General features: G+C 38.1%; 1 protein-coding gene across 1 annotated transcript; it reads left to right on the plus strand.

The window, feature by feature from the left end:
- Positions 1-3,265: 3,265 nt before the first annotated feature.
- Positions 3,266-16,734, plus strand: LOC143627360 (uncharacterized). The gene is made up of 7 exons (XM_077097205.1): positions 3,266-3,549; positions 3,666-3,994; positions 13,710-14,019; positions 14,095-15,043; positions 15,329-15,639; positions 15,747-15,871; positions 16,226-16,734. The coding sequence occupies exons 1-7, from the start codon at positions 3,266-3,268 to the stop codon at positions 16,732-16,734; spliced, it is 2,817 nt and encodes a 938-aa protein (XP_076953320.1).
- The last annotated feature ends 965 nt before the right edge of the window (positions 16,735-17,699 follow it).

Genomic DNA, 17,699 nt, shown 5'->3' on the forward strand with positions numbered 1-17,699 from the left:
AAGAGGGCGAAAAAGGAGCAAAAACAAGCCGAACCGGAGAACAGAAGGATCAGGAAACGAACCGGACCGAACCAGAAGAGAACCGGACCGGCTAGGCCGGCCGTCCCCCTCCTTACCACGCCGGAGCGCCGCGCGGTGGGGGTGGCCAAGCTCGTCGCGTGGCACGGCGGCCTCCCTCGTCCAAAATGTTCCATGCAGTTAACCGCCTTACGTATTTTTGGACACCTGTTGCCTATATAAAGACCCCTAAACTTACCATTAAACATACCTTGAAGTCCAGATGATTTTGGTGGGTTCCGATAAGTCCGAGAGCACTTTCCGGCAGCTTTGGAGTCGAAGAATCAGTTGGTGTTGCACGTATTAGTTGAAGGCGAAGAAAACGGGTTTTATTTTTTGTTTCTTCCGTTTTTATTATTTTATCGCCATGAATTCTTATTTGTTTGTTTTGCTTAAACCTAAGATGCTAGGCTAAATTGCATGAACTATCTAGGCTTACGATGAACTTATTTTGATTTTTTGATTTGATTTTGGGATTTATTTACGTTATGGTTTTTATGATTTAGTAAAAGATTTATCTATAATTAATTGATGCATATGGATACTTAGGATTGTTTGATGGGTTTTATTCCATAGTTTTCCTTGATTATTGTTTGTCATATGATAGGATTGCTATTAGGTCAATTACTTTATGTTTTTGATTATTTTATGATTGATGTCATGATAAGATCATAGGAATAATATTGTCAAATAAACTTAAGTGTGCTACTAACTTAAAATCTGTAAAGTGTTAGGTTATTGATAAGTCTTTACTATTTAATCTTGCTAGATTTAGTTCTTCGTAAGGAGTCCGTGTAGGGTTGATTATTTATTATTGTTTATCAAATCAATTAAGCATAGTAATTGCCTTTGATTTCCGTGTTGTAAGGTAGGATTTCGTATAAAGGACCAAAATTATAAACAATTGGGTGACCGTAAGCGAACTTAATTTTTAATACTGGTGTGCGTTAAAACTTGTTAGAAATCCATAGGTTTCTCTTGAGAAGGGTCAGGGGTCCTGTTCGGGTTTTCTTTTAAGTGTCTATTTTACGATCACAGTCAATAACTAAATATTTTCCCAAGTCAATTCATTGTTGAAATTTAGTGGAGTCTAGCATAGGTAGTTTTCTCATCATCATCTTATTTTCATAACAAACTTCGTTTTCGTTTAAATTACTTGTTTTCTTAATTAGTTTTTAATTATGGAATTAAATTAATATTTTAAATCCCCCAAAAAAATGTAATTAATAAGTCGTGTTTTATAGTCGAGTCTAATTAGCTAATAAACGTAATTTAAAGAGTCTCGTGGGTTCGATATCCGGACTTACTTAGCTTTACTAGAGTCGATCGGTTCACTTGCCGGTTAGTAGTTTAGTCGAGTTTTAGAGAGTCTAGAGTATTACTTAGTGTTTATTTTTAGTTAATTTAGTTAATAAATATTAAACTACTTCAAGCACATCAAGTTTTTGGCGCCGTTGCCGGTGACTCTTGGCAATTGCGTTATTAGCTTTGATTGGACCTACTTGCTACATACGTGCTATTTGTTTACGTTTTGTTTGAGTCGTAGAAGTGTAATTAAGTCTAGTTTATTTTTAATTATTAGTTTTTTTTATTATCTTCGTTTTATTAGAAACTACTTACTCGGTCTTGTGTGTTTTGTTGGTATATGCCACATCTTCATTCGCAAGGACCGCCGTTGAATTGTTTTGGACCTACTCCGTTGAAGTCCGAGGAAAGTTCAAGTTCATCATCGTCTGAAAAGCAACCAATCACCATAGAGACTTCACCCAAATCGTCACCCACCAATTCACCCGCAATTCACCACCACCAAGTCCTAGACCTTTCCCAATGGCCGAGAATAACCGCACCGTATACGAGCAAGCTTTCGAAGGGTTCCTTGGAGACCACTCACCCATTGTCGCCCCTGACATTAATAACCCTAACTCGTGGCAGATCCCATCCTATGTCATGAATAACATCACCAATCTCCACCAGTTCCATGGCCGTGAAAATGATGAAGATGCACCGGAACACATCAACCGTCCGACTCGTGTGTTCAAAACGTTCATTTTTCAAGGTGATAGCCAAGATGCGATCTTCCTTCACTTGTTCCCGTTTACACTTTCTGGTCGTGCCGCCACTTGGCTCGATTTGCAACCTATTGGAATATTCACCACATGGGAGGCGCTTCGCAATGCATTCCTCAAGAAGTACTTTCCACCTACTAAGGCCTCTCGCCTCCGTGATCAGATCCACTCCTTCCACATGGAGCCGGATGAGGCGTATTACCAAGCTTGGGAACGTTTTCAGAATCTGCTTTCCCGTTGTTCACAACATGGGCTCACACCTTAGGCTCTTGTTGAGAAGTTTTACAATGGGCTTACTTATGAAGCTCAAGCAAGGTTTGACACAGTTGCTGGGGGCAATCTGATGAACAAGAAGAACGTGACCGAGTGTAGCAAGATGTTTGAAAGTTTTGCGCAATCTTAGTACGCGAAGAAGCCACGAGGCGGGAATTCAAATCCCGCCAGCAGTACACCCTCATCTGCTTGAGGTGTACACCAGGTTAATCTGGATACTGGTATGGCTGCTGCTTTGGAGAATCTCACCCGAGTGACAAAAGAGTTAAAGACTAAGGTGGATAAGTGTGAGATGTGTAGAGGTGGTTATGGTACGCTGGATTGTCCGTTGATGAACAATCAAGATGTTGATTTTGTGGCTGGTTAGAACAGCTTCCCTAATGCTTACAAAAACAACAATCAGAACTGGAACAACTATAAGAGTCAGAATCAGAATCAGAATCCAGGGCAAGGCAACTTAAGTTGGCGTCCGGTCGGTGGGCCACCTGGCTTCCAAGCTCCCTATAACCGAAATCAAGGTCAGTATAATAGTGGAAGTTCTAATGAGCAAAGTTCGGGTAATGGGAAAGATTCGAGTGGTGGAATGGGATGATTTGAAGAAATGATGCAAAAAATCCTTAATAAAGATCAAGTCACTCAAAAGACCCTTGCCGACCTTGCTTTTGAAGAATCAACAATCAGCTATGCTTGACATGCAGCGAACCATTGGTGATCTTGCCCGATAGTTGAATGAAAGACCTCCGGGATAGTTTTCAGGTTCTACTCAACAGAATCCGGCCGCTCAAATAAAGGTGATTACTACTCGTAGCGGTAGGGTTTTGGGTCCCTAGGTGCGAAGGAATGAAGTTGAAGTGGAAGATGAGGAGGTGATGGATGAAGAAATCGAGATGGAAGTACCGGGTAAAGTGCAGAACACCGCACTAGTTGCACCACCAGTAGAGAAGAAGCCGGTTGATGTCCGGCCATCACCTTTGGTTGACCACTCTCGTATCCCGTATCTAGCTCGCGCAAAACACGAGAAATATACACAGGAGTATGGGCACTTTCTTGATATGTTCCTACAGTTGAAGATTAATCTCCTGTTCGTTAAAGCCCTCCAACACATGCCAAAGTACACGAAGTTTCTGAAGGACCTGTTGAAGAGGAAGGATAGGTTGGGGAGGTGTCATCGATTCCCCTCATGGGAGATTGTTAGGCGGTAGTGTTGAACTGCGTACCTGAGAAGTTGTCAGATCAAGGTGTGTTTACGATTCTGTGTTTGTTTGGTAGTGATGCGATGAGTCGTGCATTGGCGGATTTGGGTGCAAGTATAAATTTGATGTCGTATTCTTTGTACAAGAAGTTGGAGTTAGGAGAGCTTACACCGACTCGCATGTCTTTATCGTTGGCCGATCGTTCTGTGAAGTATCCACGGGGTATTATTGAAAATTTGCTAGTAAAAGTGGATAAGTTTGTGTTCTCGGTTGATTTTGTGGTGCTTGAAATGGAGGTCGACGAGAAGGTTCCCATCATTCTTGGTCGTCCGTTCTTAGGTACTGCAAAGGCACTGATCGATGTGTATGATGGGAAGATCACGCTTCGGTTTGGTGATGAAAATGGTACTTATGATGTCGCGAGGTCGATGAAGCTGTAACACCCACAAAATTTCGGTTCAAATTTGACAAGTTTATTAAGATAAAGGACCAAAAATAATTATGATAAAAGTAATAGGAAAAGTATGATAAAGAAGAAAAAGTATTTTTATGTTAAGAGAATAAGGAAACTTCATCCCACATTGAAAGTGGGAAAGAAATGGAAGCACTATATAAGGAAGGAGTTTTCCACGGTAATGTTCTTATGAGACTAACCACTCTCACTAGTCCTAGCGGAGGGTGCAAAGCACCCGACGCGCATGCGCACGGACTCGAACTCAGACACGGGCGATGGGAGTAATGTGGCGTTTTGATGGTGCACTTGGCACTTCGCACGCTCGCATCGCTGCTAGCCGCATAAGGGCCGCTTTAGTGTGGAAGATAGACCAAGAAGTGACGAGCTAACAAAGTCCAGGGGCTGAAAATAAAATTTTGGTTTTCTAGACACATCACGCAACGCGATGGGTAGAACATGTTGATCATCGCGCTACGCGGTGGTGTTTCCCAGAAGCTAAGAAAAAGGGGCGCCGCGCTACGCGATGGTCCAATTAGAAGGGGGTATCGCGCTACGCGATGACCCGGTTAAGTAACCAGGTACACGTGTCCAACCACGTGTCAACACGTGGCAAGACCTCAGCTATTGCGGCGTCGCGCTACGCGATGGCCGAGGAGAAAGCCCCATCGCGCTACGCGATGGTGGGCAAAACTTTGCCCATAAAAGGGGGCTACGGGTTTGAAGCAATTTCATCCCACAATCACTTTTCTTTACACACATATAACCTTGGGAAGCGTCCCCGACCATTGTGAGGTTCTAAGATCCTGATTTCTCAAGAAACGTGTAAGAATTTGGGGTTCTAACGCCCTTTAGATTGGTTAAGCGAGTTAGAAGCAATGTTCTGACGGTTCAAGCTATAGAATGTGATAGAGAGTAGAAGTGCTGCTCGATCAATCTTAAGCGTCTAACTCAGAATACCTGTGTGAGGTAGGGGTACTGCTTAAGTATTATTTTATTATTATAATGGCTTGGACCATAGTCGGGTTTAACATTTCGGATTTTCCGAACCCGTATTCGTTTACGAACGAAACATTTTTAGACCTTTATTATTATTGAAAATCAAGTGTTTATAAATAATTAAGTTTATAATGTTCACTTTAGGCCCCTTATACTTTATATGTTGTTCAAATCTTAAACTATGCATAAAAAGCCCATTAAATGACCTAAATCCAAACTATAGGGACTAAAGTTGACAAATGATGATATTTTCCTTCTTTTGGCCGGAAGACCACGTGGCGGGGTGGCCTAGGCCCACCACGCGGCGCCATAGGCTATTTGCACAGCTCGTTTGGTTTCTTATTGTTTCCTAGTTCGTTTTTGCCCCGAAATCGCTTATTTTAGGTCATAATCGAGTGTTTTAAGACCCAAGAAGACTAATATAGCTTAGATACATGTCCATACTCATTAACCCTTGATCAAGAATGAAATTTACTGGTTATAATGTTGATTTGATCATGAAAGGCCATCTAGTTCTAAAACGAGTACGTTACCATATTTAGTTCGATTTAGTGTATCCTATATAAACATATCATTATTTCTCTACCACAAATCATCCCTAAACCCTAATTCACAATTCCTAGCCATCACCTACCTCCAACCTACATCATCTTCTTCGGTTTTTGTATTATTGTTGAAGATACACTCATAAACGGTTGACTTTGCTTATGCACCGATCTTTGACTTCCGTTTCTCATCGATCCTTTCACTTTCTGGATAAGTTGTAAACATAGGAAACATTCATATATATTCCCTAGTCAATAAACTTCAATCAATTTCGGTGGTTGAAGGGTATTGACTGGTCATTTCGTTTAAACTCGTTAAAGGGCAAAATAGTCAACAAGTTTGACTATCCGTTTTCTCATACTTCTGTTCAGATTCAACATTCGGTCTAGAAGACTTTTATTCTCGTAACGTGATTTTAAGGCTACTGACCAAAACCCGATTTCCGACTCGCTGTTCAGATTCTGGTCATTACCAGCTCGCTTAAACGTTTAATTCAACATAACTAGAGTTCTATTCATCCGTTTGGATTGATTCTAGCAGAATTAAGTTCGTTTTATTTATAGTTTCATATCACAAAGTTTCAGCTTCTGATTAGTTATCTTTTTTGACAAGTATTGGACGACTCGCTTATCCGTTTACTTGTTTATTCTTAATTATATTCACTTGCCTTCCATCTAAGGTGAGTTTTATCATTCCCCTATTTTACTCGATTTTCATAAATCTTTTGGGGAAATATGCGTATATAATACTATACATACATATCTATATATACATACATATCAAACATAGCAAATGTGTAATTGTGTGTGATTAATCAAATCTACTTGTTATGTGCTTATATGTTATTGTATTCATTCGTTTGACATATCCCCTTGGAGAGGGTTCTCATTCATTTGACCACCGCCCGATTCGCTTGGCAACGGTCTTATTATTATATGCTTATGGTTGATTTACCGGTGCCTGATTCGCTTGGCAATGGTTTAATCGACAACTTACATGCTTATGGTTTGATTTCATTGCCGCATTTATTACGTTTTCTTATTTATCATATTAACATTATTTTGGTGTCAAAACATGGTGGTAAACTCACTCAACATGTTTGTTGACAAAACTCCATTTTCTACGCATATGCAGGTTGCCTGAAGATTAAAGTTGGAAATGTAGACAAGACCTTATGATATAATCAAGATAATCGTTATATGAACTCCTGTTTGTGTATTTGAATTGTTTTGTATATTTGGATAATGTGTGTAATATTTGTAAATAATTAATTAGATATTTTCATTTATATTTATGATAGTATCTTCGAGCTGTGAGCAATCGGATCATGCCCCGGCATTTCCGCCTTAGGTTGGGGTGTGACATCGGTGGTATAGCCCAAACCTTGATCACTATTGTTAAGTACAATATGGTTTTCATAAGTAAAGGTTATAGTCAAAATATTGTTTCTTCATGATTAAGAAACATAAGGAATAAAATAATATTTCTTTATGATTAAAAAATATATGCAAAGGTTATAGTTAAATAAATATTTCTTCTTAAAGCAGAAATCCAGTGTAGATGTTTCTTCCTGAAGAAGAAACATAGCTTATGATTAATGAATAGACAAAGGGGAATTAAGGTCCAAATGTTTTATGGAAACAAATGAATTATCAAGGTTAAAGCTATACGAAACAGACTATAGGTCTAAAGCTAGATCGTTGATCTAGATATTTATGCAAAGGTTATTCTCGTACTATAGGTTCGAGATAGCAAGAATGCATAAATCAGTAAGATACACTGATCAAGAACAAAAGGCGAATACGCGCAACCTTTTTATTATATGAGTATGTTTTATAGGCGTGAATACGCCCAATCTTCTTATAGTATGAATATGTTCTCCGACGTGAATACGTCTAAATTTACTATAGCGTGAATAAGCTTAATATGTTTAAAGTTTCTCTATGACGTGAATACGTCTATGTACTGTTTAAAGATATTTACTCTTTTAAAACTATTGAGGGTTATCCATATGTAAAGAGTCAGAAAAGTATTTATATGAGGGTTAGTGCAAATCCTCTATGTTTATGAAATGTTTACTCTTTTAGATTATGGACAGTTATCCATATATAAAGAGTTATGGAAATATATACATGAGGGTTGGGTTGAATCCTCTAAACCGTTTTGATACAAGCTAGTTCCAAACACTCAGACTAAAATATACAAGTGTCTGGATCCATGCATCTATGTCTGTAGTGGGCACACAACAGACATGACCATAAGGCAAGTGACTGTCTCTAGGGCGTGAAGTCCGATTATGTGGTCTATGAGTATTTTTAGTTCTTATGAGATGGGATGACGCCCACTGAGTTGTTGAATGCTGTTGGTGTTGTGTTATAACGAAAGTGATTTGATATTAATGAATATGATTATGTTTTGAAGAATTATGAAACCTTTTACTGAGTCAGCGTTATTCACCAGCATATAGCTGACGCATTTTCCCCACATTTCAGGGATACGGTAAAGGTTAGAACAGACAAGCAAGACAGATTAGAAGATTGGTGATATAGTCGTTATACGTTATCTGATGGCTCAGATATTTTATTTAAAATGTTACAAAGAAGGATATTTTCAAATCACAGGTATTTGAAATATTTAACGGGTATTGGATCCCGAGTTTTATTATAATGATATTCTATTCAAAAGACTTCTGCTAAAAAGAACGTAACTCTGATATTTTTACACAACAGGTACCAACTATTGGTCATACGCCTATGCCCTAAGCCGGGGTGTGACGGGTTGGTATCAGAGTCATCGATCTTAGCGAATTAGGTATTTTATTATACCTAGGCTTTGATCAGAAATAAGTTTATGATGAAATCATTAGATATTCACTTGAGAATATCAAAAGAGATAATTAGTGAATGATTAAAAATGTCACGGATAAGATTTAATCTTATTATATAGATATTAAGATTACAGTAACATAGGTACTTGATTAAAAGTATCTAAAAATGCAATTATTAAACAAATTGCTACCGATAAGATAGGAACGTATACCTATTCTTATATGTCCGACCGTCGAGAATCATTTCAAACCTTCGTTAGGAAAAATGGAAAATGATGTATTTATGGGAAAGTTTTTTCTCTCAATCTCCATATCTAGTAATGAAGATGCAAATAATAAATTGAGGAAGATCCAGATCCCTAAAATACTAATATCTCATTAGTTGAGATTATTCCGAATTAGAAGATGCATGGAAAAAGATCAAGAAGATCCAAGAAAACAATAATGTCAGAAGGAAAAGAAGTAACGATCTATTGGAAAAAAATCCTCAGGGAAAGGAAAATTTTAAAATTTAGTAATCTAAGATCTCTACTTGGCTTACATTAAAGACGAATGTCTGAATATGAATTATAATTCCTTAGAAGGAATATATAACATTAAAAAAAATGATTATGAAGTTGATGTTACTAAATTAGCCGAGGTAACATTTAAGAAAGAAAGATGGAGGAAAAAGAAGAAAGAAAGAGAGAGACGAGAATACTTAGAAGGACAACAAGATCAAGAAGTTGATTGTTCACTAAAAGAAATAAATAAGGAAACATAGTAATTAGATATAAGTGTCACAATGTTCCGCACTCTTGCTACTACAAAATGATAAAAATAAGATAGGTTCTCTGAATATTGAACTTATTTTAAAATTTTTTTGTAGTATGACAAGAAAAGAAAGTGCAAACTGTAAGAACAATTCATTCAATGAGGTTAGAAGTAAGGAGAATATTAACAAGGAAATTTCCACTAAATATAGAGATGAAATTCAAAAAAGATGATTAAGGAAGCTATGACTACAATTCTTGAAGTAATCAAGAATATTTTTGCAAGTCAAAAGCCAGTCAAAGAAAGACTGTTCGTTACAAAGAAGCTTAAGATAGTTTTATGTCTAATAATAACTTAGGAGACAAAACCTGCAAAAGGAGTGTAGTTTTTACAAATATTTAGGCTTATAATCCTAAAGAATATCATGGTATAGTCACTCTAGGATGACTAAGACAATAAGGAATTGTCTTTATTTGTAAGTGTACAAGTGAAGAAATCATTCTTTACACGTGTTCAAGGGAGAAGCTCTTAAATAATAGAATATCTTGATTCAAGATAAGGATAGAGAAACAATGTACAATCTAAACAAGGAAATGCTCAAAGAGCTTATTTTAAAGAAATTTTGTCCATTCTATAAGATGGATCAGATTCAAACTTAGTTATAAAATTATAAGATTGTTAGTACAAATTTCAGGGAATATAATAAATCCTTGAATATTGCCAATTGGTTCCACATCTAGTTGCTCTGAGGTATAATAAGGTAACTAGTTACATATGGGATATAAAGAAAAAAGAGAAATTTGGTAAAAACTCAATAAGTCAAACTATTGAATCAGCTATGGAAAATAGCCAGATATTTAATTAACAGTATGGTAAGAAATTAAGAAGCATAAAAGAGGAAGAAAAAGAAATTTAGAAATTTAAGAAAGATTTTGAGAAAGATAGAAAAAAGAAACTCCCAAGATTTGTTTATAAACTTGTGGAAGAAATATGTCGGAAAGTGCCGACTAAAAAGAAATAGATAAATGTGCATATTGCAATAGAGCAAGTTACTTAATAGAAGAATGTAGAAAGGAACTAAGAGTATGTTCTGTATAAGGAGAAACGGGTCACCTTAAAGAGTGCCCGAAAAGAAAAGTTAAATAAGAATGAAGTATGATAAGACATTAGTCAAGGAAAAAGAACAAACATGATAATATCAATGGAATGTCAGATAGATTAGTTAATTCTTGTGCATAATTGTAACTCGTGGTTAGACGAGAAATTTTAGCATACAATACACAAGAATGTTCATATTCGTTATCTTTAAAGAAAGATAATCAGGTATCTAAAATCTAAAAAGGGTTTTCCGACACTAAGAACAGATATCATGTTTATCATCTCGAAGGAAAACGAGAAAGGAAAAGATAAATCTAATATTATGAGATGTGAAGATATACAAGGATAGTATATCATTGAAAAAAAATATATTGTTACCCAACTATAAGATATATAAGAAAATACCACTGATAGGATATCAGCTATAGTTGACCAAAGAGTTAAAGAAAAAAAAAACTCGAGAATATGCAAGAAATGTGACCGGTAGTATATGAAATATGATTGAGTGAAAGTACAAAGGTACTGTCAGAAAATAAGGAAAATCAATGATTGAAATAAAGAAATGGGATAGATTCGACAGACTGAATGTAGCTAACACCAGTAAATGTTTAGAATACGAAAGTTGAGGTAAATAATTAAACATAACTGATCACTGTGTTTAGCAATTTATTATTAATTATGATATTCTAAACTATTGACTGATTACATCATATGAGATGTAAAGTTAGCAACGGATTCGAAATTTCATATCAATCTGTATTGATAAATAAAATTTGAGAATCATATTAGGAAGAACCTAATTTGATAAGGGAGAGCACCCACACCGAAAACAACGAATCTCGAGGACGAGATTCATTTCAAGGTGGGGAGGATGTAACACCCACAAAATTTCGGTTCAAATTTGACAAGTTTATAAAGATAAAGAACCAAAAATAATTATGATAAAAGTAATAGGAAAAGTATGATAAAGAAAAGAATGTATTTTTATGTTAAGAGAATAAGGAAACTCCATCCCACGTGGAAAGTGGGAAAGAAATGGAAGAACTTCATAAAGAAGGAGTTTTCCACGGTAATGTTCTTATGAGACTAACCACTCTCATTAGTCCTAGCGGAGGGTGCGAAGCACCCAACACGCACGCGCACGGACTCAGACTCGGACACGGACACGAACTCGGGCGATGGGCGTAATGTGGCGTTTTGATGGCGCACTTGGCACTTTGCACGCACGCATCGTCGCGAGCCGCATAAGGGCTGCTTTAGTATAGATGATAGACCAAGAAGTGACGAGTTAACAAAGTCAAGGGGCTGAAAATAAAATTTTGGTTTTCTAGACCCATCACGCTACACGATGGGTAGAACATGTTGATCATCGCGCTATGCGGTGGTGTTTTTCCCAAAAGCTAAGAAAAAGGGGCGCCGCGCTACGCGATGGTCCAAGAGGAAGGGGGTATCGCGCTACGCGATGACCCGGTTAAGTAACCAGGTACACGTGTCCAACCACGTGTCAACACGTGGCAGGACCTCAGCTATTGCGATGTCGTGCTACGCGAAGGCCGAGGAGAAAGCCCTATCGTGCTACCTGATGGTGGGAAAACTTTGCCCATAAAAGGGGGCTACGGGTTTGAAGCAATTTCATCCCACAATCACTTTTCTTTACACACATATAACCTTGGGAAGCGTGCTCGACCATTGTGAGGTTCTAAGATCCTGATTTCTCGAGAAACGTGTAAGAATTTGGGGTTCTAACTCCTTGTAGATTGGTTTAGCGAGTTAGAAGCAAAGTTCTGACGGTTCTAGCTATAGAACGTGATAGAGAGTAGAAGTGCCGCTCGATCAATCTTAAGCATCTAACTCAGAATACCTGTGTGAGGTAGGGGTTCTGCTTTAGTATTATTTTATTATTATAATGGCTTGGACCATAGTCGGGGGTATAGCCCAAACCTTGATCACTATTATTAAGTACAATATGGTTTTCATAAGTAAAGGTTATCGTCAAAATATTGTTTCTTTATGATTAGGAAACTTAAGGAATAAAATAATATTTCTTTATGATTAAGAAATATATGCAAAGGTTATAGTTAAATTGATGTTTCTTCTTGAAGAAGAAATCTAGTGTAGATGTTTCATCCTGAAGAAGAAACATAGTATATGATTAATGAATAGACAATGGGGAATTAAGGTCCAAATGTTTTATGGAAACAAATGAATTGTCAAGGTTAAAGCTATACGAAACAGACTATAGGTCTAAAGCTAGATCGTTGATCTAGATATTTGTACAAAGGTTATTCTCGTTCTATAGGTTCGAGATAGGAAGAATGCATAAATCAGTAAGATACACTGATCAAGAACAAAAGGTGAATACGCGCAACCTTTTTATTGTATGAGTATGTTTTATAGGCCTGAATACGCGCAACCTTTTTATTGTATGAGTATGTTTTATAGGAGTGAATATACCCAATCTTTTTATAGTATGAATATGTTCTCCGACGTGAATACGTCTAAATTTACTATAGCGTGAATACGCTTGATATGTTTAAAGTTTCTTTATGACGTGAATACTCTATGTACTGTTTAAAGATATTTACTCTTTTAAAACTATGGAGGGTTATCCATATGTAAAGAGTCAGAAAAGTATTTATATGAGGGTTAGTGAAAATCCTCTATGTTTATGAAATGTTACTCTTTTAGATTATGGACGGTTATCCATATGTAAAGAGTTATGGAAATATTTACATGAGGGTTGGGTTAAATCTTCAAAAACGTTTTGATACAAGGTAGTACTAAACACTAAATATACAGGTGTCTGGATCCATACATATATTTCTGTAGTGGGCATACTACAGACATGACCATGAGGCAAGTGACTGTCTATAGGGTGAGTGAAGTCCGATTATATGGTCTATGAGTATTTTTAGTTCCGATGAGATGGGATGAGGCCCACTGAGTTGTTGAATGCTGTTGGTGTTGTGTCATAACGAAAGTGATTTGATATTAATGAATATGATTATGTTTTGAAGAATTATGAAACCTTTTACTGAGTCAGCGTTATTCACCAGCATATAGCTGACGTATTTTCCCCACATTTCAAGGATACGGTAAAGGTTAGAACAGACAAGCAAGATAGATTAGAAGATTGGTGATATAGTCGTTAGAGGTTATCTGATGGCTCAGATATTTTATTTAAAATGTTATAAAGAAGGATATTTTCAAATCATAGGTATTTGAAATATTTAACGGGTATTGGATCCCGAGTTTTATTATAATGATATTCTATTCAAAAGACTTCCGCTAAAAAGAACGTAACTCTGATATTTTTACAAAACAGGTACCAACTATTGGTCATACGCCGAGGCCCTAAGCCGGGGTATGATAGAAGCACCCGAGTGATCAAGCTGATTTCAATGGTCCATGCCTTTCGGTTTATTTTATTAACTCTTTTATTGCAGGTATGGATAAATGCTTTGATTACATTTTTGGTACGGATCTCGTGGAAAGTAATGGTTTAGTCGATTGTGATGATTTAGTTGAGAATAAGTTGTGTGAGAACGATTCGATTTGTGATGAGTTGGTTGAGATTTCGGGTTTGCCCGAGATGATTGAGGTGAATGAGAGTAGTTGCGAAAGTGAGGCGGGTTCCGAGGAGAAACTCGCTCCGTTGGAGTTGAAAGTACTCCCGTCACACTTGGAGTATGCGTATCTCGATGAGGGCTCGAACTTGCCCGTTATTGTGTCGTCCAAGTTGACGGAGGAAGAGAGGTCGAAGTTGATTGAAGTGTTGAAGCTACATAAGGGGGCGATTGCATGGAGACTTTCTGATATTCAAGGTATTAGCCCCGCTTATTGCACGCACTGGATTCTAATAGAAGATGAGTACAAACCAGTGGTGCAACCACAAAGGCGCCTTAATCCAAATATGCAAGAGGTGGTGAAGAAGGAGGTATTGAAGTTGATGGATGTCGGGATGCTCTACCCGATTTCCGATTCTCCATGGGTGAGCCCGACTCAATTTGTTCCAAAGAAGGGAGGTATGACCGTTGTGATGAATGAGAAGAATGAGCTTATCCCTTCGCGTATGGTTACCAGTTGGCGTGTGTGTATTGATTACCGTAGGTTGAATGATGCCACTCGGAAGGACCATTTTCCGTTGCCGTTTATTGATCAGATGTTGGAGCGTTTGGCAGGTCAGCAATTTTATTGTTTTCTTGATGGTTTTTTGGGTTATTTTCAAATTCCCATTGCACTGGAAGACCAAGAAAAGACGACTTTTACATGTCTGCATGGCACGTTTGCGTACCGTCGCATGCCGTTTGGACTATGTAACGCTCCGGCTACCTTTCAGAGTTGTATGGTGGCAATTTTTCAAGATATGATAGAGACATCCATGGAGGCGTTTATGGACGATTTTTCGATTTATGGTGATTCTTTCGATCAATGTTTGGCTAATCTTGAGAAGATGTTGAAGAGGTGTATCGAAACGAAATTGATGTTGAATTGGGAAAAATGCCATTTTATGGTGAAGGAAGGGATCGTGTTGGGTCATAAGATCTCGAGAGACGGTATTGAGGTGGATTGGGCGAAGATTGACACTATAAGTAGACTTCCTCCACCGACAAATGTGAAGGCGATTAGGAGTTTCTTGGGCCATGCGGGGTTTTATCGGTGTTTTATCAAAGATTTCTCCAAAATTACCCGACCGATGACCCAACTCCTCGAGAAAGACGTTCCGTTTGTGTTTGATGATGAGTGTGTGAAGGCGTTCATGTTTTTTAAAGAGAAACTCGTAAGTGCTCCCATTCTTTGTTTTCCCGATTGGAGTTTGCCGTTCGAGCTCATGTGTGATGCTAGTGATTATGCGGTTGGAGCGGTTTTGGGGCAAAGGCAAGATAAACATTTTCACCCCATCTATTATGCTAGAAAGACGTTGAATGATGCCCAAGAAAACTACACCACCACCGAGAAGGAGCTTTTAGCCGTTGTTTTCGCATTTGACAAGTTCCGCTCGTACCTTGTGCTTTCGAAGACCACCCTTTCTACCGATCATGCAGCCTTGTGTTTTCTCTTTCAGAAGAAAAACGCGAAGCCTTGTCTTATACGGTGGATTCTTCTACTTTCCGATTTTGACATCGAGATCAAAGATAAGAAGGGTGCAGAAAACGTAGCAGCCGATCATCTATCCTGTTTAGAGGACCGGAGGAGAGAAGAGTTGTGTGAGGAGGAGATTGGTGATACATTCCCTCACGAGTCGATCGACTTTGTTGCGGCCGAGAAGCAAGGTATGCCATGGTTCTCTGATTTTGCTAACTATTTGGCTAATGGTTTTATTTTGGAGGGTATGACTACGCAACAAAAGAGGAAGTTCTTCCAGGATGTGAATAGGTATGTGTGGGATGATTCGTTTTTGTTCAAGATTAGTGGTGATCGGATATTGAGAAGGTGTGTGACGAAAGAGGAAGGATGGGATATCCTCAAGCATGTTCATGAAGGGCTGGAGGTCATCATGGTGCATATGCTACCGCGCAGAAGGTGCTTGATAGTGGGTTCTATTGGCTGACAATTGTTAAAGATGCTGAAGAGTTTGTGAAGCGTTGTGATGCATGCCAAAGAACAGGTAATATTTCGTCCAAGAATGAGATGCCTCAAAACCCAATACAAATTCTTGAAATCTTTGATGTTTGGGGCATCGACTTCATGGGACCGTTTCCCACGTCAAATGGTAATAAGTATATTTTGGTGGCGATTGATTATGTGTCAAAGTGGGTGGAAGCCCAAGCATTTGCCACGAATGATGCACGAGTTGTTGTGAGGTTTCTTAAGAAGTTATTTACTCGTTTCGGTATTCCGAGAGCTATTATTAGTGATCGGGGAACTCATTTTCGCAATACCGTCATGGAGAAAGCATTGGCTCGTTATGGAGTTACTTATCATACCTCTACTTCTTATCGCCCTCAAACGAATGGTTAAGTCGAGAATGCAAATCGAGGGGTGAAGAGGATTTTGGAAAAGACGGTTGGGGCTAGTCGAAAGGATTGGTCGAAGAAGTTAGATGATGCGTTATGGGCATTCCGAACCGCGTACAAGACTCCGTTGGGTACTACACCAATTATGCTTGTTTATGGCAAGTCTTGTTATCTGCCAGTGGAGTTGGAGCATCGTGCTTATTGGGCTTTGAAGACGGTGAATGTCGATCTTACCGAAGCCGCGAGGAAAAGGTACTTTCAGATTCATGAGTTGGAGGAGCTTCGGGATAAAGCATATTCCCGATCGTTGAACAAAAAGACGAAAGCTTTACATGATCGGCGGTTGAAAGGCGGAAAAGAGTTCAAGAAAGGTGATAAGGTCCTATTATTTAACTCTCGTTTGAAGTTGTTTGTAGGAAAGTTGAAATCAAAGTGGTCGGGACCGTACTTGGTGAAAGAAGTTTTTCCGTATGGAGTGGTGGAGTTGGAGAACCCGGATAATGGAACATCTTGAAAGGTGAACGGTCATCGCTTAAAGCACTATTTTGAAGGACCGAAGGAATCAATCGAGATGGAGGAAACTCCTCTTGATCCGTCGCACTGATTTGTCACATGTTGTTCTTGAGTGAAAACTCAAGTGTAGAGTTGCTATTTTCTATCTCTATTTCTATTTTTATTTATGTTTTTGCGTCACTAACCGTGTCTTGTAGTTTTCGTTTTTGTATTTGAGTCGTGTCAATGGATCATTACCGACATCAGAAGAGGAATCGCCAGGTAAGGGGAAGCGCCAGGTAAGTCTCACGAGTAATAATCGAATCATGCAATCACCTAACCCTTTATACCCTTCTTTTTAAACCATAATTTAATATATATATATATATATATATATAATATACCCCGGAGCGCCGCGTGACCGGGGGATGAATGCCCGCCGCGCGGCGCGACGGGTTTAAACCAGAAAATTTTTTTTATTTTATTTAATATATTAAGACAATTCTTTTTCCATTTTTCAAATCATTCTTCACCTCATTCCCCAAACCCACGAAACCCTACCCTTTTCACCACCATTTTTTTCACCATTTTTCACCAAATCAAACCTTAAAATCATTAATATAACATCAAATAACCATTACCCACCATTAATTTCCATCTATTCGTCACCATTCAAATCACATTCACCACTTTATTTTCAAACTTTTTTCTTTACCTCTAAATTCTTGCATTTCAAGCTCTAAGGTATGATTTCTTGTCACCATTTGTACTTTTTTTTTAATTTAGCCTAGTTTTGCAAGTTTTCTTTGTTAGTTTGAGTAAACTAGTTTATCAGGTTTTTGTGGAATTGTTAGTTTGTTGAAGTAAGTTGGTGGGTTTTGATGACCAGGTTAAGCTCTGTTAGAAAATATATTTGATCTGCCAGTTTGTGTCGATTTGAAGTTATTTGTTGCATTATTGGTTGCGGGTGGTCCGGTTTGGTTTTCC

The sequence above is a fragment of the Bidens hawaiensis genome, unplaced genomic scaffold (assembly GCF_021521415.1).
Source record: "Bidens hawaiensis isolate Kalapana, Puna unplaced genomic scaffold, B.hawaiensis_p1.1 tig00004658_1, whole genome shotgun sequence".
NCBI lineage: Eukaryota > Viridiplantae > Streptophyta > Magnoliopsida > Asterales > Asteraceae > Bidens > Bidens hawaiensis.